This window comes from Cervus elaphus, chromosome 33 (assembly GCF_910594005.1).
Source record: "Cervus elaphus chromosome 33, mCerEla1.1, whole genome shotgun sequence".
Lineage (NCBI taxonomy): Eukaryota > Metazoa > Chordata > Mammalia > Artiodactyla > Cervidae > Cervus > Cervus elaphus.
In genome coordinates, this window is record NC_057847.1 from 28,741,204 (window position 1) to 28,764,355 (window position 23,152).

The 23,152-nt window shown below is 41.9% G+C and overlaps 1 protein-coding gene across 3 annotated transcripts in view; it reads right to left on the reverse strand.

Moving 5' to 3' along the window:
* Positions 1-6,657: 6,657 nt before the first annotated feature.
* Positions 6,658-23,152, reverse strand: part of GORASP2 (golgi reassembly stacking protein 2) — a 28,691-nt gene continuing 12,196 nt past the window's right edge. For all 3 annotated transcript variants that reach the window (XM_043894420.1, XM_043894419.1, XM_043894421.1), the window contains exons 2-10: positions 21,714-21,794; positions 19,982-20,185; positions 19,209-19,295; positions 18,422-18,552; positions 15,636-15,768; positions 13,834-13,957; positions 10,519-10,605; positions 9,375-9,485; positions 6,658-7,823 (exon numbers count right to left, since the gene is read on the reverse strand). In XM_043894420.1, the coding sequence (XP_043750355.1) occupies positions 7,477-7,823; positions 9,375-9,485; positions 10,519-10,605; positions 13,834-13,957; positions 15,636-15,768; positions 18,422-18,552; positions 19,209-19,295; positions 19,982-20,185; positions 21,714-21,794 (1,305 nt within the window). In that variant the 3' untranslated portion in view covers positions 6,658-7,476. The remainder of the gene's footprint in view (positions 7,824-9,374; positions 9,486-10,518; positions 10,606-13,833; positions 13,958-15,635; positions 15,769-18,421; positions 18,553-19,208; positions 19,296-19,981; positions 20,186-21,713; positions 21,795-23,152) is intronic.

Below are 23,152 nucleotides of genomic sequence, written 5' to 3' on the forward strand. Positions count from 1 at the left end.
CAGGTGTAAAGGGTTGCCTTGCCTGGAGAGGGACCGCAGAAGATGAAGAGGCCTCACCCCGCTGGGCTTCTGGCTTTCCCCAGACCTCCACAAACCAGGAGACAGTGAGGGGAGCCCCGGCCTCCAGAGAGCAGGCGCTGGGGGTGGGAACAGGGTGGGCTGGGAGGCAGGAGGCCGGGGCAGCACAGCACTTCTCTGGGCTTGATTCTCTTTGTAGACAAGACGAAATCTTAGTTTTCCCTCAGGCCGTGCAGCTCTGGGGGAGCTGGGGCTCCTCTCCTCAGAGATGCCACCCACACCTTTCTCTCCTGCTCAGACGGCAGCAACCAGCAGTTCCATCCCAGTTTTTCGTTTTTAAGCCTATGTTCCACATATTTCATTTTAAAAAGCTTGCTAAAAGGTAAGATTTTTAAACCTCTGATCTTTGTAAGAGACAAACTCTTTACTTCCTTGCAAAAACAAAACAGCTTTTATCGACTCCCCAGTAATGTAGTCTGAACTCCTGGGTTCCCCAGGCCCTTTCTGCAGCCCCACCCGCACCTGCCGCCACTCCAGACGTCGCCCTTCCCATTCCAGCCACCCGGCGCGATGTGCGGTTCCAGAACACCCTGAGTGCCACCTACCTTCACGGCACTGCGGATGCTGCTGCCTCTGACGACAGCGGGCTTCCACTTGGCCCGGGAGCCTCTCTCCTTCCTCCAAGGCGCAGAAGGCACCTCCCCGGAAGCCGGCTCAGGCCTCGGCCCGCGGAGCTCCCACCCGCGCGTGCTCCTCGTGCCTTATACACGCATCTCATTGCTCGTTGTCAGCAGCGTGGGGAGGGGGAGGCCTTTGAATTCAGGCCGCCTGGGCCCAAGCCGGCTGCTCCACGAGGTGTGCCCGGGGCCTGTGAGGCAGGCACGTGTTCCTTCGTGGAGCCGTGGGGCGGATGAGCGGAGGCTTGTTGGGAGGCCGGAGGTTCACTCACTACCAGTGAGCCAGGCTCTAACCTCAGGGTGGGGAGCCTGGGATTGGGGGTCGAGGGTAAGGGAGGATGTGTCTGGGAATGATGGAAGCAAAAACCACCCCCCACCCCCAATCAGGATGTCGACTTCTGATGTTTTTTGGAAGTATGAGGGGTTCACAGTCACCTGTAGGACTTTTCATTTCTATCTTAACAAGCCTCAGGCTGATATCTTTACTTTAAAATTGTGTTGCAAAGGGACTCCTTTTGGTGAATGCACCCAGGCTTTTCTACATCCCCACCCAGCTAAACCTGTCTGCGGTGGAAGGAAAGTAAGGGACTAACTCCCAGCGAGCCCTTTTCCAAAGAAAAAAAACACGTCCCCACCCTCGGGGCCGCTCCCGCGACGTCCCAGCCCCGCCCAAGGGCCCTGCGAGGTTGGCCCGGAGACCCCGCGGCCTCCGACGGGGCGCGGCTTTCCCAGGTTCGCGGCGCCACCTGGCGGCTCCACGTGGCCTTGGAGACAACAGAAGTTACTGGACGAAAGTCAGTGTTGGGTTCTACGGCTCCTAATCGGTGTGTGGTAACAGAACTGAGACGTGGGAGCAGACAGACCTACCGGGAGGCAGCTCCTATCCTAAAGCTTCCACTGTGTGAACTGGAGGTTACTTACTTGGTAAATGGAGATATCAGTACCACCTACTGGGAGGGCAGGGAGGATTGAAGAAATAATTGCCCTGCTTAATACCTGCTGTCAACTAAATACTTCTCTTTAAGTTGATTCCGTTTTCTCAATAAAGCTGATAAAGGAAGCTACTTTAGACTCATCCTAGGAAGCAGATCTATTTTTTCAACACATGTTAAAATAAATATGTAGGTAATAAAATTAGAAAACAAAAATGTCTTCCCTGTACATTTGGCAACGCCAGTCCATGGGGTCAAACCCAGAACCTGTGCCTGCCCAGGGCCCCTCTTCTCTCTCTCTCTTCTGCCTCTTCCATGCCCACTGCCACCCCTCATCTGTCCTCTCCAGAAGACCCCCAGCTGGTGGGGTTTTCACCTCAGGTGACACCATTTTCCTAATAGAGATCTGAATTTGGAAAAATATATTTCACTATCTCTGAGGCTACATGCCCTTTTTATTTCTGGTCATTCCAGGAAAAGAAAAACAAAAACTTTGCAGAGACCAAGTTTTGCTTTGTTTATTACAATCAGACTGAGCTCTGAGCCCCTGGATTTAGGCAATAGGAACCTGTTTCTTTTTTATTTTATTCAGCTCCCCAACTAAAGACAGATGGAATTTGCTCTCACATTTATGTTCTCCACCACCCCAAAGCACACAGGTTGTTCAGTTGCTGATCTCAAATTAAACAATGTTAGAACTGCGAATACTTCATGTACCTGACAGCTAACATGATTTCCGGAGATCTAAATGCCAGAAGGGATCCCTAGAGACAATGTGAACTCTTGCCATCATGTCTCTGTGCTCAGTAGAGCTGCCTGAACCACACAGGGACATTTCTGGCCAAACTGACTTACAAACACAAAATAGTGTTGCGGATCATCAAAGTACAGGTCTATTAAAGCAAACATCACTAATAATTTTAATCTAAGAGATTTCTTAGCAGGGAGCTTTTAAATGCCACTGGAGAAGGCCAGCACCTTCCCCTCCCCCAGGCTAGGCAGTCCTGGCTCTTCCAGTCCCATTTCTCCTTTACATGAAAAATAACCCTGTTGTTCCTGTTGACTGAAAAGTAATTCAAATGCATTTTTAAAAATTCTGCTGATATAAAAGTGTGTAAGAAATGAGAAGTCCCCTCACCCGAGGCACCCTAATGCAGGTGTTCCTTGAAGATGCTTCCCCCACACACCCAACCTCAGGTGAACATTACTAGTTCCAGTCTCAAACTGGGCCAGACTGGCCAGAGCTGGACAACTCTAAGCAGCTTCCCTCTCACCAGGATTCGAGGCCACAGCATGGAGGGCAAGGAAGCCACTTGGGAATTCCGGCAGGGCCTCTCATTACATACTCCTTGGTCCCTAAAACAGAGAACCGACATATTTCAATAGATTTGGTTGTCAAGGTAAATTCAACTAAGGGGTTTTTGTCCCAGACTTGGCTTCCGGGAGAGGTTAGGGAAACCCAAATCCCTGTCATCATCTTGGTCACTGTCCAGAGACCTATTTCTCCCCAAGGTTTAGAGTTTAAGTGACTGCTTCAAATTCTGTCAACCTTAGCAACCATTTCACCATAACTCACGGATCGAAAACAATGAAGTCCATGAAAAATCTTGTTTTCTGATCCCGAATTCCCTATGTTCTGGACCCTCCAGCTTTTTGAAGCCCAGGCTTCCCTCTCATCTCCACCAGGACAATACTTGATACATTGTAACTTCAGATGCCTGTGGACCAGGCAAGTGGCAGAAACCAGCAGGCCAGGTGGCAAACTGGTGGGTGTCGGCTCAAGGGGGGCTTGCTTCCTTGTGGGGCTGAGGACCTAGTGTTGCCAGATGATGGGCAAGAGAAACCAGAAATCTGGGCTTATGTGAAATTTTCTGGTTTTGGAATTTGGCAATTAATTCACATTTAAATATGTACAGGGCGGCTCAAAGGTGTATGAGGGAAGTCAGTTTGCTACCTCTTGTTCCCTGGGTAGACTATCCTGCAGAGGGCTTTGCACAGGGCTGGCTCAGCTCCCCGTTTCAGTACTCACCCCAAAAGCCGGGGCCTGTTTCCATCCAGGAGTGCCAGGAAGCATGGTGCACTCTTAACTCTGGTAACACAGAGCCCCCAGGCCACACCCACCCATGGATGGTGTGTGCTCTCGTTTTGTTTGCACTGGCGAAGACCGGCCAGAGGGCATTGTGCTTGTGTAACCCCCTGAAGAGGCAGCTTTGCCTACGCTGGTCAGTCCTGAGCTGCTCTTTAATAGACAAGAACTGTGTCCTCAGCCCTGCAGCCTGCGGGTGCCTCTGTCGCAGGCCCCATCCCCATGAACATCTGTGTCTCTGTCCCTCTCCAGCTCTCAGAGCACTGCAAGCCGGGGAGCAGCTTCACCTACCATTCTGCTGGCCTGTGGCTTTGGTGTTATTTCCCTATTCTTGTAGTTATTGGCTCATATGCAAGGAGCTTATAAAGGAACACACTGGTTAGCAAGACCAGAAACTGTTCTTCCAAGATCCACTGCAAATGGTATCATTGATAAAAGGACCCCTTCTCCAACATGTGCACTTTGCTAAGTGGTGAAAATGTCTCAGTAGACAATGGACTTTCTATTGCCTTATTGCTTCAGATTATAGACCAGCCTGTCTCAATGAACACCTAGGATGTGGTTCAGGGCCTGCTGCTAATTGGTGCTGGGGAGGGGCAGGTACAATGAAGGAAACAAATGTCAGTGTGTAGTGATTCTCATCCCCTGGAAAGCTTTTCAGAACTCAGGGGCCCAGGAATCCATACTCTGAGAGGTGGTTCTAATTTGATCCCCTTGCTGGGTGGTCAGATAATTAAACAAGAGGCCTTTACCCTCAGGCCGAGGCAGAGCCATTTTACTACAGCCTCACAAATGGGGAAGGTCTTTTTCAGTTTTTAGGAAATGATCTAAAGCTGACTGTTCTAAAGCAAGCAAATTTAGTAAGGGACTAAGCATAAAACAGGAACACAGAGAAGAAAGATAAAGTCATCATCATCACAGACTTACTGCCAGCTACCAACACGGCCTTCAGATGACAGCGACCTCCTGAGTCTCCTCTGTCCGCTCATTTCAGGGCTGGCCGCCCCGATATCCTCCACTACTAGACAGGCTTCCTCAGATGCAGATGAGCTTGTCTAAAGGAAATCCTCCAGCGACTCCTGTTTTTAAGACAAAACCCCTACTCCCTAGGCCGGCATTCAGGACCCAGCCCCCCATGTGCTCCACTCCTCACTATTCCTCAAGCCTCAAATGGTCTCTGCCCCTCCTTTGCCTGCACAGTTCTTCAAGTCACGTCCTCTCAGAAATCTTCCTGTTTCTGCCCAGCACCCTGGCAGAGTGCCTCCATCGAATCTTCAGCAGACGGGGGCACTGTGTGGGGGGTGCGCATGGAGCCTTACTAGTCACCGCTTCCTCCTCAGTTCCTGCAGCACAGCCTTCTTGCTTCAGCCTTTCAGCCATATTACTCCACAACAGCCTGAAGAATGTAAGCCACGGTGCTGCGTGAAACCTCTCTGAACTGTCCCCCAGAGAAGGGGGCTGGCCCTTTTCTTCTGGCTAGAATGAGGAGGGGATGGCGGGGCTCCTGGCTGCCACCTGGGCCCACGTGATGACCGTGGAAGTGAAAACCACACTAAGCAGCACTACAGGACAGGAGCTGCGGTCTCCGATGTTACCAAAGGTCGGTCCTGCCTCAGCCTGACCGTCTCCGACTCTGAACGTGGGCCAGAGCGATGGTCCTGGTGGTCCACTGCTTAAGAATCTGCCTTCCAATGCAGGGGACATAGATTCGATCCCTGGTTGGGGAATTAAAATCCCACAGGGCAGCTAAGCTACAACTAGAGAGAAGCACCCCGCTCAACCCCCTGCAACTAGAGAGAGACCATGCACCGCAGCAAAGAACAACAAAACCAACAAAACCAACCATGGGTGAGAAATTAAGACTGTGCTTAAGCCACTGTATTTTGAGAGTTGTTCTGATAACTGACTCTATTCAAACCAGCCTTCTCCGTTCTCCCCATCACTGCCTCATGCCTCTGGCATAAACTCGCACCCTGAGTGACCCAGAGGTTCAAAGATAATTCGACTGTCATCCTCACTGAGGGCTCATCTCAATGTGTACAGCGCTATCCTCAAGTACCCAGGGGACTGACCACCGACACCATCCCCTCTAAAAGGTCACGGTGAGTGGTCTCATGGTAGCGACACTCTTTCACATCTGTGTTTCTGGCCCCTGAAATAGAATACGCCGTGTTAAAAAAAAAAAAAAAAAAAACACAGCTTAAGGAAGAAGAGAGTATCTAAAGTAAGTGTTTTCCATCTGAGGAAGTCCCGAGGAGCCTGTCTGGGCCAAGTCTGTGCCCATCTTCCAGGTGAATGCTGAGAATCCCTCTATCCCCAAAGCTCAGTGTTTTTTATATGCTTATAGACCCTGTTCTGGGAAGATGGTCCAGGGCTGCCGTCATCCTCAGATGAGAACTCTGACCTCACAAGAGTTTGGAATCACTGCTCTGGAAAATCTACTGTTAAAAAATTTGTCTTTAAAGCTCAAACTTACTTACTTGCTTCCCATTAAGGTAGCTCCTTAACATTTTTTAAAAAACATGAATATCTTTTAGAAATAACAACTTGCTCAACTTTACCTGAGCTGGAGCCTGCTTTTGTCATTTACTTCAAATAGAAACCTGGCCTTGGAGATGGATCTATCCTAAAAACTGGTGGTCATTGATAACTCTAGTTTCCAGGTGGGTTTCAGCAGCCCTGTTCTACTCGCTGCTCCTCGGCAACATTCAAGCCATTGCCAGGTCAATAACTGATGAATCACTTTCATCTTATTTAAGAAGCAGAGATATAATATGCATTTAATTTCATTCAATAAATCAATTCCACATAACTTACCATCTCTTAGAAAATTTAGGAGAAAGCAAAGATCAGACATGGAATTACAGGAATGCATTGTGATGCACTAGAGATTAATGAATGCACCATGGCAATCAGGAGTTGTAATTTAAATGTACCACAAGAAGAAAAGCAAAAGTACTGTAATTTATTGCTGTATCTATGCTTCCCAGTACAGCTATAATATTGTAAGTAGCTACAAAGTGCCACCTTCTGGTTTAAAACTGTGCAACATCTCTTTTATTTCTTTTTAAATGCCATTTTTTAGTGGACGTATAAAGCAACAGCAGCAGTTATAAAATGTTGTCTGAGTACTTTTGAGAGCTCAAAAGAAGGATCTGTGTATAGGCTGAATAAAAAGATGTTCAATTAATAGTGCACATTGTGTTAACTTTAATAACATCCTCTGTTGGAATTTTCGTGTAAACCTTAATAGAGATGTGACTCACAGAGACCAAAAGTAAAATATCTTTTCGTTTCACGGCTTAGTGAGGTGGTCTGCATTCTTGCAAATGATTTACAAAATACAAGAAATGTTGCGAGTGGGTATTAGGCATAAAATATTACATTTTCTTACAGAAGGAGCAGCAGGAGGACAGGTGAACACCCCGTGAACACCGAGTGAACACCCCGTCACCCCCTTTCCCAAAGAGCTACACCCCCAAGAATGGCAGTGGAAACCTGGCAGCAAGCCCCCCTTACAATTCTTTTTGGTTGTTTTAAAATACAAGCACTTCCTGACGTTTCCCTCCCCGGCCCGTGAGCCGCACTCCCACTTGGCAGAATACAAGCCCACATCCTCTTGCTGAGTTTTCCCTTAGAATTATGTACAGGATGCCTACAGAAACGGTACAAACTAGTATGAAATTAAAGAGAGTTTGCATTTCCAGACACGCTCCTGTGGTGAAACAGACACACCACGCCAATTCTGAAGACCAGTCCAAAGCTAAGGTGACTCAGAGGCAAATGCATCTGTAACCGTAACCGCTGAGATGGGCTTCTCGCTGGCTGGGGCGGAGTCGCTGACTCTGTCCTCTACAGTGGCCGGGGCCTTGGGAGCGGGGGGTGTCACGTCCACAGTGAGTGCGGAGGCGGCGTCTGCCCGTGCAGTGGTCAGGACGGGGTCGGAGGATGGGCTGCCGGCGGGTGGGACGGAGGAGAGCAGCTCTGCGGAGCCTGCTGCGGGAGAGACCTCTGGAACCAAAGGGAATGACGGGAGGAACTCGGATGGCATGGGGAGAGGGGCAAGGCCTGGTAAGTTTCGGGGAGGCAGGGAAGGAAGAGGCGGCAAACCTAGGACAAAAAGGCAGAGATGACACATCCTCCCAGCACAGAAGGGCAACAGTCACGGTCACACAGTCATTTTCATTTGCATTTCACTAAGGAAATGGAAGCTGAGGAGCAACAACACAAATCACCACCTCTGATTATCCTTGGCTGGAGGCTGGGACAGAGTTAAATATTCACCACAGGACCAGCTGGCCAGAGGAAAGGTTCCCTCGTGTGACTCAGCCCAGCTCAGGGAAGAAACGATTCTCCCAGCCAGGATGGACAGGAGCCCATCTGCCTGCAAGGCAACACACGGAGTGCTGAGCAGAACTCTGCTCTTCAAGCGAACTGTAGGTTGACTCTCAGCTGCACTCTGGACAGACCCAAGGAACAGGAGACACAGGGGCCAGGCCTGAAGCCAGAAGTACTCAGCCTTTTTTCAAGCCCTCTGATTGATAACTATTTATAGTACACTTGGCAGAATTTATTGTAAGAATTTTAAAACACAGAGTGAAGGGAAAGAGTATTACATCTTCAAGAAACAAAAGGAAGGCAGGTTGTAAAACAGGCTTTGGGCAACCTGTGGCCCAGTCTGTCAACCTGGGGAAAGGGCAAAGCCAAAAGTCTAAGAATACAGGCCCCCCAGCAAAAAAGGACAGAGGGAATGCTGAGATAGTAAACATTAGCCTGAATTTACTGACTTCATTTGTTTTTTAGCCCATTGGGCCAAAAAACAAAAAATAGGTTAAAGAGGACAGGTAATGAATATACAACAGGGGCTGCTATGATCTAAACAGAAACATGACAATGTATACCATGGTGTAATAAGATGATTCACTGACATCACTGATGGGCCAAACTCTCGAGAACAGCAACTAAAAGTAACCTGGCGTGTGGCTGTCTCAAAGCCAATGAATCTGGGCGATCATTAGCAAGAAGAGACTCTGGGGAGACTCTGCTGCTTCATTTTCATCAGTGCGTAAAACCTGGCTGTAAATACTTTGAGTATCTGTGAACTTAACTATGTGTAGCTAAAACCTTGCAGTTTTTATTATAAAAACATTAATAATGAATATTTCTATAAAACAATTATCCTTCAATTAAGAAAATGAAGAATATTTATCAAGTAGTAAGCGCAGCAAGTCCAGCCAGCCTGAGCCACGCAAAACACGGGTACCACTAGTCCCTGGGTGGCAGCTGCCCAAAATACATGGAGAATCACAGGAAGTTCATGCACTGCCACTGGGCGAACTGCACACCTCCCATCCCACTCAGCTCGGCGAGGCCACACCACCGCTCTTTATTTCTACAACTGGCCTTTACAGAGCTTGGGCTGTCAGGTGCAGGAGGGAGAAAGGGGGAGGGACAGGAAGCCAGGCAGAGGAACATCCCAAAGACATTTTTCCTCCTCTTCTTTTTCAACCTTTTTAAATAAAAAAGATTAATTTATATCTGAAGCAGCTGTAGTTTGTTAAACGAATCTGCCCTTGCCAGAAAAAGACTGAAATAGAGGACTGCCTTTCCTGGATAAAACTTTTTATTACACAGAGTCCTATGGCAAGATGGGCAACATACCCGGGTTCACAAGTTCCGGTAAGCTGACAGCTGGCACGACCGGCGGGGCGGGCAGGTTGAGATTGGGGAGGACAGGCAGGCTCGGGAGACCGGCTGGTAAAGGCATCAGACCTGAAGAGAAGGCAGAGAGCAGAAGGTAAAGCACCAAAGATAAACCCTTGCGGTACTGAAAAAAATACCACCCACTTCGAAGTGAAAATACCAGAAGTCCACTTACCTTGTGGCAGTTTTGTACCACAACTACAGTAACCACGATAACAAAAATCTCTCCCCATGAAGCATCTTTCTACACCTAAGTGATTAGATGGCTAAGTGAGTAAAGCTTAAAACAAACCTCTGAACCCAAGGGCAAGAATGATGCCGGCCTAAGTGTCTTAGAGAAGAAGCTGATTTATCTCAGCAAATATGGGACTGATTTTCTTTGATGGTTGAGGTTTACACTCTCTCAGCCGTTTTTTTTTTTTTCCTTTTCCCTTTTTAATTTCAGACTCACAGTTGGTAATAAAGAATCCCCATGTATATCTTTCACTCAAATTTCTCAAATATTAACATTTTATCACACTTGCTTTATCATTCTGTGTGCGCTCACATTTGGTTAATGGCTTAGTATGTCTGTGTAACAACATCTTTAGCCATACAATTAAAGGCTCTCACAATGCCAACTATTACTTGATTACTGAAATAATATCTGATCCCTACCTGATAGATAAAAGGACTGAGTCTTCACTAGGAACAATAAGCAAAATAAACAAAAATCTCACCTAACATTAGTTACCGAGGACCCAAGCAAGGAGTGCTCGTCTCTAGGATACAATGTCGTTTTCATTAAGCACTGACCAGAATGCCCTAAGTAAGGAAGTGCTGTCGAATGGAACATCTACACACTCCTTATTCCAGCCTCAGGCTGCTTGGGGGCAGAGAAGATGGTGGGCTAGGTTTAAGGAGCCCAGGGCTCAGCAGCTGACAAGCTGGTGACTGCAGCTCATTGCCAGTTGCTCTCACTTATCATGAAGTCACAGCAGAGATAAAATGAGAATAAAACATGTAAGAAGTCACCACATAGGGATAAATTTTTTTCATTGTTTCTAAGATGTAAAATACCAGTAAAGCTATTACTATCACATATACGTCTCCTGTGGCTTACCTGGTAATGTAGTAGTTGGGTTCATCGGCGGCACAGATGTGAGGGACTGGTTTACTTGTGGTGGCAATAATGGTACTGTTGGTACACCTAAAATAAAAGCACAGGTCCTTTGAAACATTTCAGTTGATAAAGAATGAGCAGACCATCTTGGACAGCCTTCAGTGTCAGCCTCCCGCCACAGGCAGGTCTTCCCTCAGTGAGACTTCATTCAGTCAGCTGGTCTGTAGCTGTGTCACTCCATGGCTCACCCACCTGCTCTGCCCTCTGCCCTTCACAAGGGCTGTTAGTAGAGCCTGGGCCAAGGGGGCGGGGGCTCTGTAAGCCCACCCCAGCTAAGTAACACCAGGCATGAGTTTCACCCCTGAGAAGGGCTGGACTGGAAAACTGTTTTGGAATTTTGGAAATGAGATACAAGGATTCCAGTCAATCTTTATTGGGCTCCTGATCTAAAAGGTCATGTAACCCTGGGGCTGCTGGAGGCTATGTGCCCCGTGAAGCAGTGAATGCCAGTCTGTGAAAGAGAATGATGTAGATGTCCTGAAAGAGACAAGAGCATATGGACCTCCAGAGATGGGGAGAATGACCTTCCTGAATCACCCATTTCCTTCTGACCTTGGTTCTGTGACATGCCTTTGAAGTCTAGTACATTTCCATTTTTACTGATGTTAGCTTGAGGAGTTTATGTTCTTTACATTCAAGTAGCTCTTAGGATACCACCTAATAAAGGTTATCTATTAACACTTACCAGCTACTCAAGTGGGAAGTTTCACTGATATGCAAACAACAGTAATACTGCACATGGATTTTGATTTTGTCTTACAGAGATCTGCTTAAAGCCAGAATGAACTGTGCCTAAAAGTATGAAGCAACTATTTTCAGATAGTTTTATAAATTTATTTAGTCACATATTTACTTTTCTGCAGAAACTGAAGGCATGAAAAATCAGAAGAGAGTTCTTTGTTTTATTTGATTCTCAAAGGTGTTGGATGGTTGGTTGGTATGTTTAGTCTTTCAAGTTTGGGGGCAGGGTGGGCACCTGCTATATGTCAAGACATTGTTCTAGGCACTGAGGAACTTACAGAATAAAGAAAATAAAAATAACTACCCTCAGGAAATTTGCATTCTGATGAGGTGCAGAAAAAGAAAGAGAGACAGAAAGAGTTAGGGGGTCATATCGATTAATGCCATTTCAAAATGATATATTCATTTTCTGAAAATACAAGTTTTTCAAATCCACAGTGAAGTTTTTGTTTTTTGTTTAAAAACACATACTTTTGTTTCTAGTTACTGTCTGGGCTACTTTCCAGCAATATAATTAAAGCAAAGATTGAAAAATAAATACCTAACAAAAAGTGGTTTCTCATGTCATAATGCTAAATTTACTTACTCAAAGTGAAAATGCTGATTTCTTTCAATCTCCTTTAGGAATTTCTGATTTATTGATACCTCTTTTACTATTCAATAACCCATTTCTCTATTGTGTAATAAGACCAGGGATCTCAGTGCATGTGCTTATAAGACAACACAAGTGTAACTGTCATGTATGAGGGAAGATTTAAAATAGAAACTGGAACTTGAATTGACATCAGTTATCTCCTAAAAACAGAAGCGCTCTCACATGCACTGGAACTCTCACTGTGAAGACAGGTGAGAGTCATCAGACACAGACTGGGTTGCTGCCTTGAGAAGTCTATTCAAAGAATAAACTAAAGGACCATTTCTTATGTCTGATGGAATATAAGTTAAAAAAACTCAATCTCACAAAAAGGACTCAAACATTACTTGATGAAATAAACTTTAAAATCTCTTCCAAATGTATCTATGACTTAATACTGATGACGTAAATATTTAATTTCATTTAGGAAATATTCTAAAACTAGACTGTGGTGACGACTGCACAACTCCATAAATTTACTAAAAATCATTGAATTCTACACTTTCAGTAAATAAATTTTATGGTATACAAATTATAGCTTGATAAAGCTGGGAAAAAACCCAGCGAAGACTAGGGGGTAGGGATGAATGTCATCATACTGATAACTGGTGAAGCTGGGTGGTGGGGGTCTGTTGTACTACTCTTTACACAAATGAGTATCTGTATTTAGACCATATTGTTGACCTTAACTGCATCTTGATGGGTTGTTTTAAGTCCATTCCAGAACAAAGTGGAATATGAGCAGATCTGGAGTACAAATATTAAAAAAAAGAGCTCAAGAATAAAAGGATACTAATAAAATGAAACCATGGCAGTATTTTATACACTTATTCAACACTGATTGAGTATATAATATACTCTTGGTATGATGAAGATATTTAAAAAAAGGAAAGGGAAAAATAAACTATGTCAACATACCATGTTAAGAACTGTATCATGTGACCAAGCAATTCTAATTTCTGGGTATATAATCAAGAAAAACGAAAACATATGTCTATGCAAAAACTTGTACATAAATGTTCATAGCCGCATTATTCAATAATAGCCAAAAAGTAGAAACCACCCAAATGTCCATCAACAAAATGTGGCATACCCATGCAATGGAACATTATTTAAACATAAAAAGATAAAGTATTAACATATGCTATGACATCAATGAACTTGGAAAACAAAACACTATTCAAGGTAAAAGAAGCCACAGAGAAAGGTCACAGACAACCACACATATTTTATGAAATATTTAGACTAGAAAGAGAAAGTAGATTAATAATTGCCTAGGCCTTGGGGGACCGGGGGAAAAGAGTGGGTGCAGGGTGTCTTTTGGGGTAATGAAATGTTCTAAACTGAGGTGATGGTTGCAAAACTCTGCAAATATACTCAAAACCCCACTTAACTGTACACTTTGAAATGGGTAAACTATATGCTATGTGAATTACATCTCAATAAAGTTGAAAAAAACCTAAAACACACAAAAATGGAGTATAGTAGGTAGAACAAGGAGTATAGAAAAAGAGAGAGGCACATGTCCCCTGAGCAAGACTGAGCCCCTAAGAAAGGAATGGTAAACTGCTCACTTTTGTATCCCCAGGGTACACTATCTAGGGGATATGCAAACATCTGTTGAGTAAATAAAGCAATTAAACACAATTTAAAGGTAGAACACAGACAAGTCCAAAGTCTAAAACTGGCTGAGAAGAGGCTTAAATGCATGTGATAATTTAGTACCTACCAGCTTTCACAGACAGGGCCTGTCAATGCAGAGCACATTTATAATTTTCAAAGTACACTGGAATTAATTTTTAAAATTCTAAAGCTTGGGACAAAAAAGAATATCATGTAAAACAAAGCAGACTGAAAACAGACATCTATTTTCTGCATACCTGTACTGAGAACATTACTGACAGCTGGTGGAGTTGAACTAATAGAAAGTCCAGACAGACTCTGTTCAATTTCTGTAGTTCCTGGTGGTGACAAAGACGGGGGATTAACTGAGGACAGCTGGACCTTCCAAAAAACAGAAAGAAAAAAGGAAAATTACTCAAGCTTACTTAAAATATACATATTGGCTCTCACTGGTCCTACAGATACTTTTTCGATCATGTACAAACTGTCAAAAGTTTTCGCCTGGCACTTTGGCTTTCAGATACTCCTTCGTAATTTTGATAGGTGCCACGGATGTCACGCTGTAGACATCTCCCCATCCTGTCACTTCTGGTCTCTTACCACATGGCATGTAGCCCATCACACACACTGTTCTAGCCACTTCGAAACCAGGAGATTCTTTCTTCTCCTTCCTAGCCAGCCAAAAATGATTATACTCAACCGTTAAAACACCACTTCTTTCCTCTTCGATTTCTCAGCCAGATTTTTGTTTTTAATTTTCATTGTTCATGGAAGAAGTCAGCTGAAGTCTTAATACCATGAAAGATTCCTTAGAAATTTCTTATGATGTCTAACGTCACGAGTCCCCCTTATCTTTTCTCATCAGTGAATGAATGTGGGAACTAGATCTCTACCTTCGGGAGCATGGGGTAGGGGTGTGAATGAATCTGTATGGACTCTACAAATGGGTGGATGGGTGCTTTTCAGATTTCACCCCTGAATCCTCCATCTTCCTCCAGCTCCAGTGTCCTCTGGCACTTTTCAACATGACCTGTATTATGGCCATTCTCCCCAGCTGCCATTTCCCCATCTGGTTTTCTCAGACTGTCCATTGAGCCTTACAGGGGCAGAGAGCACTGACTGGGCCAGCATATATGATAGTAGGAGTCTGAATATATAACGACACTGGCTCTGGCCATGAGTCAATGATGGGTGGGGTGAGGAGAGGTTACACATTCCCAAAGCTCTTCTACACTTCCTCTAGAATTAGGGATTGCCAAACCATAAACCATAAAATAACAGTAGCCCTTTCTTTACAACTGCAGCATTTTCTTTCTGATTGTTTGGTTTTTATTTACTCATGCAGGCAAGAGTTAACTGTCCTATAAGGCCTGCACAGGAAACATTTTAAAAGCCCCTAAGCCTGTGCAAACACCTCTCGTACTCCTTAAATAGCCTTACGTTGATCATGTAATTGTTCCTGCACCCCTAGCTCTCCTCGCTTTCTCAATCAAGTTTCTTGAAATCGTAAGCACCATCTGTCATCACCTTTTCCCGCACCAGTCACCCTCTCTCTCCAGTAAGTTGGTATCTGCATCCCTGCTCCAGCCCAGGACACGTTTTTCACTCCTCCTCTCACCTGACTTCTCCGTAGTTCCTCACACAGCTGCCTGTGCCTGCTTTCCTGACGCTCTCCTTTCTCCCTTTGGGCTTCTCCTGACCATTCTCTGCTAACTCTCCTGTCTCTGCCTGTCCATTTAAATGCTATGAACAGTCAAGATTCCAGCCTTGTTCCTCTAACCCACCCAAGCCCAACCCATTTTTCTTTTTCCCCTAAATCAATGTCCATTGGGTAAATTACCCTCTCTATGTTGATGATTCCCAAATCTGTATCTCTAGCCCTGCCCTCTTTCTTGAAATCTAGAACCAAAGGATACTCATCTAGGTATCCTACAAGAACTTCAAATCCTACTCGTCAGTATTTAACTCATCTGCCCAGTTTCAGTAAGTGCTATCACCACACACATCAACTAATCTGGGTGGAAAGTTATGACATAAACAGGCAGTAAAGTTACCTTACCTCCGTAAACCCATCTTTAAGAGGAGTAATCGGTGTACCGGTCATCTGTCCTGGAAGAGAAATTTTCTTTCCTTCTTCAAATGGGCGTGTAGGTATTCGATGCAAATAACCATATCCAATGCCACACCCTAGGCTGAGAAAATAATTTTTTCTTAAAGTTATTGTTGTCAATCACAGCTTATGTTTCTTTGAGGTTCTGAAACAGAACAACACATCTCCATTCTTTCAAACGCTGTCTCTTATCAGAGATCTCGTCTGACCACTCTTTATGAAAAGCACACTTCCCTCTACCACAGACACTAACTTTACTCTCCTTTATTTCCCTTCAAGTATTTATCTCCATCCAACACACTGTATATTTATTTTCTGTCTCCCCCAGTAAGATGTTAAGGGGGCAGAGACCTTGTTATGTTTACTGCCTTAACAGTTCCTGGAACATGGTAGACACTTAATGATTATTTGCTGAATGAATGACATATAGTCTTTCTACTCAAGAGTTCCAAGCACTTTTGCATGCTAATGATATTCACACATCCCATAGGTCTACCTCAGAACCAACACATATCAATCCAAATTAATCCCGATTTCTCCTAATTCATCATCCTAATGCCGCCAGTGACATTTTTCTAACTAGATACAATCATGATGCTTCTTTCCAGTCTGCTGACCTCCCACATTCTTGTTTCCCTTTTCCCTTTAGAGAACTACTCCTCAGGCACTGTGTGCAATGCTGGTGGGACTGTCGTCAATCGGGGGGCCCGTCCTGCCCCAATCAGGCGTGTCTCATGACCAGAGCCAGGCCAATCTACCCATCTTTCTCAGGACTACGGATGAAACTGCCAATTAGTTCTTCCTTTCTAAGTCCCTGTTTAAGACTTTTCACAACCAGGTTTCAACTTATGTTTCGATCATAATTGCTTATACTTTCCAAAGTACTTGTACCTTCTGAGTAGGACATGTACAGATACCTCTGTGCCTATCCCGTTAAGGCATCTATTATTTCCATGGCTACTACCACCACCACCAAAAGCTGAGAGAGAAAGCAGTTTCTTATCTGAATCTGATTCCATAACAGTGCTTCACATTACAAAATTACTTGTTCCCTCACTTTTCCTCCCTTATACCATCAAGCTGCAATTTTTACTCAACTGGATCTCAGATTTAGAAGAGAGATGAAATATACTGATCAATAAAAGCCTTTCAGAGGCAGCTGCATTTAAAAACATTCAAAATGCATTTAAAATTTACTTATTAATCAAAAGAACTAAGTGGTGGTAGAGAAGGCACTTGAGGCAAGAGAGAGGCCCTCCAAAAATTTAAAGATGGCCCTAGAATGAAGCTAAGAAAAATTTTCTGCTGTAGTGAATGCAATATGGTCAGCCTCTGAGGAAGGAATGAAAACCATAGGCACACATATACCAAATGGGGGCAGACTCAAGAAGGTGGTGTGTATGGGCCTGTCTAAAGCAGCAGCTGATCAACAGCACAAAACCATGTCAAAAGAAAAATGTCTTCCACAGAAAAAGAGAAACTGCTAGTCTAGAAAAGAAGGGTGCCAAGAACAAGCATGTAACAGTATTTAGTCAGCATAATTAAAAAGAAACAAACTAGTAATGTTCTTTGTTGTTGAACTTCATCTAGAATCTCTTCCTTAGACCATGATTTCATGCACACCAAGCAAGGAGGAGGTAGTAATGGGATCTAAGAATTCTTCTAACTGGAGAGGAAGCATTTTTCTATTGTAAGCTGAAAATCCACAATTCTAATGAATACAGAAGTTTATTTGCAAATTTAGTTTATATGAGACAGTCCCTCTAGAATGAAATCAATTTTGAATACCTTGAGAAGATAACCTTTCTGACAAACCTGGACATTGAAAAACCATAACTTGATCAAGTACGGCTGCCAGACAGGCCAGATTCTCTGTCCCATTTTCTTAAATTACAGTAAGTCAGCATTCTGGTGGCAGCATACATCCAGCTGGAGAATCTCGGGTTGTGTGGGTTAGGGTATTGTGGGCAAACAGAGGCCTTCTCTGTTTGCATCAACTAAGGTCATCCTTTACCTGGCAAGTACTAGAACTTTTAAAAACATTGGCAGAAGTTTCCAAATCCAAGCCTTTCTTATAAATTGAGCTTATGCTCAACAACTCCTCAAATTTAAAAAGGTTCTTAGAACTTTCGAAATAATGAAAAATTTATACAATTTAAACAATAAATGACCTACAGATATAATATTAAGTAGGAATGCTGTGCTTTGATTTTTTGAAATTAGGAAACTGATTTGAAGAAAAGACCCAGAAAACTGATTTTATAAAGTTTGGTTTTCTGTTTGGCTTGACCCTCTTTCTAAACTCCTTTTTATTGTCGCAATTTTGCCTAACTTTTGGTCAAAATTGGTCTGTTCATTTCTGAAAGCCAACAGTTTCCTCCAAGTGCTAAGAAATTCCCCCAGCAACTAGAGAAAGTTACACTGTATTGTCCCACTGCTGAGGAGAGAATTGGGAAAATAAAACTGAAAACTATTTTACTAAAATAACAAAACAAAATAGTTTGTGCTTAGATGAGTTAAAAAAAAAAAAAGGACTAGAGTTTGTGTACCATGTTCACTAAATTGTGCTTTAAAAAAATGAATTATTGGATTCAACATTCTAGGTTGGCTCTTTGCCTTTCTCGAGAAGTTTTACTATAAACCAATAACTTGTTTCAAAATAAAAACAATGCTTACAACAGATCTGACTGGTAAATTTAAGGAGTTGTAACTTAGTGTAAAAAAAGCGACCTTACCTGCCTTCTCCACCCCATGCAGAATTTGGTGTAATAATCACTTCTCGACAGTTATCAGTGTCTGTATTATACACATAAAGTTTCAATGGTTTTGCTTCATGTGTTTCAATAAGGCTGAATAGATCTTCAGACTGCAAAAGCATTATAGGAGAAAAATGTTTTTATGTTACTGAACTTCTGAATAGTAAGTCTCAAATAGTAGATATCAAACCCAGTTAATACCTAAAACAAACAAACAAAACACACACCTGAAAGAACAACAACAACAAAACACACACAAAGACCAGATCCTGCCCCTAGGCATAAAAAGCATTTCTTAAATCAGTATTATTAAAACCGACCTATACAGCAAGGCCTCACGTTCAGTTCTGTAAGACCGAGTCAGCAATTGAGTAAAAGTTTTCTACACCCAAATTCAACAAATTCTGCTTTCTTCCTATTATTAAGAGCTGGTTATCTGGGCACCTTTTTTTCCTGTCATTTGTAATTGAGTAATACATATTTCCACTAGCTAACAAACATGGAAAAGGATCCAACTAAAATAGGTAAGCCAATTTTGCTACCTTAGAAAAAGAGAAAATGAAATCAATAATCAAAGTGAGGATTTGATTTAATCTTGAGGTACAAGAGACATCTTCCATATTTTTGCTTATCACCCTGGAGCATAAGCTATCTTGATTAGCAAAGACCTAAACTTCAACTCTGAATGTAAAGTATGCAAATATACTTGAATTTAAACATTAGTGAGAAAATGTTAAATTATTTTTAGTATTAATAAACAAATTACCTCATTCATGACTGTATCTGCTCCAATGATATAATCACTGTGAGGTCTAAGACCAGCCAGTGCTGCAGGAGAATTTGATTCCACTTCCTAGGATGATACAATCAAACTGTTGTTATTGTTTAGTCACTAGGTCCTGTCTGACTTATGACCCTTTGGACTGTAGCTGGACAGGCTGCTTTGTCCATGAGATTTGCTAGGCATAGATACTGGAGTGGGTTGCCATTTCCTCTTCCAGGGGATCTCCCTAACCCATTGACTGAACCCATGTCTCTGGCATTGGCAGGAGGGTCCTTTATTGCTGAGCCACCAGCGGAGCATCCCCATTAAATTACTGTTTATAAAATCATCTTCCAAACTGTATAGTTCAGTCATTATAGTAATTTTAACTTTCTTATATTTGTCTTGTTAGAGACCATGTCGGATCAGAAGCTATAGGATACACCTATTTAAATATCCCAAACATAAAAAAAAAACCAACAATATTTTTATAAATATTTAAAATATTTCTGCAGCTATTTGCTTTAATTTAACTTCTTCTAATGGATAAATCATTAGAAAAAATGTTTAGGCATCACATTTGCTTTTCCTCCTCAAGCTGTTTTTCTTTTTTATTAATATGTATTTTAAAAGCAATTTTGATTTTCAGAAACTAAAAGTAGCCTAATAATAATAATACTAGCCCTACAGTCTCCCAAATTGGAAACCACCACTATTAAAACACCTTTCTACACTGTTTCTTAAACTGCAAGTAACAGTTCACAGTTGATACCTACCAACACATGCCAAACGTTTTCATTTGCTCCATCAAAGCTGCAGAAACGAATGCTGACTCCCAACAAGCCCTGTCCACCCCACATGTTACTTGGTGTAACTGAGGTCTCTCGAAGCTCCAGTGTTTTACTACTGTAGATAAGCATCTTCACAGGTTTTTCAACATTTGCTTTCAGTAGATCCTTAAGAGTATCATTGTCTTTATTCTGTAAACATAGAAATTTTTCTTAATAAATAAAATAAAAATCTAATGTTAATTAGCTTAAGCATCCTATGACCCTATCGGAGTAATATTAATAACTAACATAAATAAAACATTCAATAAGCGGAGATTTCATTAACACTCAATATTCCTCAAAGTAAAAGAATGTCAAGAAATTAGGAACTTATGTTAGTGTAACCGAGTAGGATTCTACAGGACCTTCTGGGGACAGGCCTTTCCCTATATCCTCTGCTGTAGCTCCTCTCTCAAGTACCCAGATTATAGTATCTCATGCATATTTCCTAAGTTTTTCAGATGCCAAAAACTACCACCAAAAGCAAGAAATAACTACTTGAAGATTATAAGCAGGTAGCCACAGACCTTCTGATGCCTAAGGACTGACCACCACCAACCAATCAGGGAACTGTGCATGAGATGATCACATACCCTGGGATAACCCTCCCTCACCTTGACTTCAAAAATGCTTTGCTGAAACCCTTCAGGGAATCTGGGTTTTTCTGAACATGAACCACCAGTTTTCCTTGCTTGTCCTGGAATAAACCTTTCTCTGCTATAAACTCTAACATTTCGGTATTATTTGGCCTGACTGTGCGTCAGGCACACAAACTTGTGTTCAATAACATTAGCAACAGCTTCTGACTTTTTTCTAATAGCCAGCTTTGGAATCATGGAATTTGCAACCCACCATTATTTGAAATGATCCAGGGCTTCAGTGATAAAAAACTCTAATTATTCCACAAGAAGACATACTGCTAACAGAGTTGGCGTGACTGATTTTAAAATCTAAAACACTGCTGGAGTTAAAGTTTAATTTTGGACTTTACTCCTCACATATACACTTAGTACAAACTGGTAGGAAATAGTATGTTAAATATTTCATTATGTAAATGAATAAAGGCCATTATGTAAGACATGTCAGTAAGTAATGAACAAAAACTTAGACTGCTGTGAAAAAATAAACCAAATAGCCATTGTCATAAGAATTTACTGAAATTATAATACAGTTTCCTTCCTATTGGACTTTACTACATGTAAACTAGAAGCAACTTTTGAAAAGTGGTTTTAATTCTGCACTTTTGGAACACATCTCTGTCTAGTTTTATAACACTATTTCTATATCAGGGAACTGAGTGACAAGAAAATTGACAAGTTATTTGAGAATGAGTCATTACTAAATCATTTGTCAATAACCTATAAAAGTCTGACATTTTTTGAAAAAGCAACAAAATCACATCTTTCTGCTTAAAAAATAAATAAATATTTAATATACAAAGTAGAAGTCTCCAGTGTCTTTCTTCCTCCCCCTGATCACTGGAGTGTGAGGTGTAGTATTCTATCAATATATTTGACGTTCTCATGTTTACTAACACATGGTTATTTTATTGGTATCATACTCTATGTAATGTTTGTAACTAATGAATAAATCAATATCCATCTCAGATAATCTGAAAATCTCTATTTTCAAAAGATGACAAAATATCATAGGTGAAACTACAAAAAGCTGAACTTACTAATCTTGAACCATTAATAGAAACAATAAAATCAAAGAATGGCTCCAGTCCAGCTCTATGTCCTGGGGAATTTTCTTGTACCTGTGAAAACAAAAATGAAAAATGCAAAGCTTAATTATGAATTTAAAGTTAAATTTTAATATCTACCACTTCAGTAAAAACAGATTAATCTCATTTATGAGAAAACACAGGTACTCACTAGTTTTCTCATTTCTCTTATCTTCCAGATAATGCCCCTGCAGCTCCCTAAATTCTACGCATTCTTTAAATTCATCTCATATATGAGGTTTTCCCTCTGGTTCTATTTCACACTACTTTCCACTTTTTAGGGGGTGGGAAGAAACAATCCTCCCAGCATTTAGCACATGACATAGCAGACAGTTAATCATTACAACTAAGTGGCAAATTCAAATTAATTTATTCTATTTATCCCATGACTACTACTAGCAAGGTACCATTTGGTTACAAAACTAATGTAGGAACACAGCTGCTGTTATCAAAACATTATAATCTGCTGAATAACAGGCAAGAAGAAGGGGAGACGGAGGACACACAGACCTCTAATAACTGTAATACGAAAGCAAACAGGTTGAGAGTTACAGGCACAAAGTTTTAAGGGTGAGATTAAATCTGAGTGAAGTAGTTTCCTAGAAAAATGAAATGAGTTGTGCTTTAAAAGGAGGGTAGAACTAAGGAAAGCTAAGGGGGGTGAGAAAAAACATCTGAAAGTTGAAAGAATAATATGAGTAAAAACCCAGAAGTATGAAAAATGAGGATAATGTCCCTAACTAGAGACAACAAGATGGTAGAGAACAGAAATAAACTATGTGCAACATTTTGTATGAATCAGCAGTTTTCAGCTTTCATCAGATTCTTAAAGGGTGTCTCCATGACCCAAATAAAGTGTTAAAATAACGGATTTTTGCAATTCTTTTATTTTACAGGTGAAGAAACCATTTTATAACTTGCCTATGATCTCAAAGTGGGGAAATGGCAGGGATGAAACTCAAAAGTATATCTTATTAACCATTAGTTCAGTGAGAAGGATGGAAAGGAAGAATGCAGCTAGACTTACAGAGGGTTTTATTTGGAAGATTAAGATTCACCTAGCTTCTCGACAACTCAATGTTTAGCATCTCAAATTTCAAATGCATTAAAATAAACTATTAAACTTCCTAAATTTGCAATAACACAAGTAGCTAGTAATGGCAGTGAAATGACAAAAGAGCAAAAAGTTAATAGAAAAAATTTTTCTATTATCCTCGAAGTATTTTCATAGAGGATAAATAAAATATCCTCTAAACTATTTTCATAATGTTTTAAGGAATTTTTATTCTGCTTGATGTTACTAAATACTGTCAAAATTATCCCATGAAAAGAGTTTGCACTATATTTGTAGGTTGATCCTCTGTAATAGTCCAAACAGTTTTAATAATCAA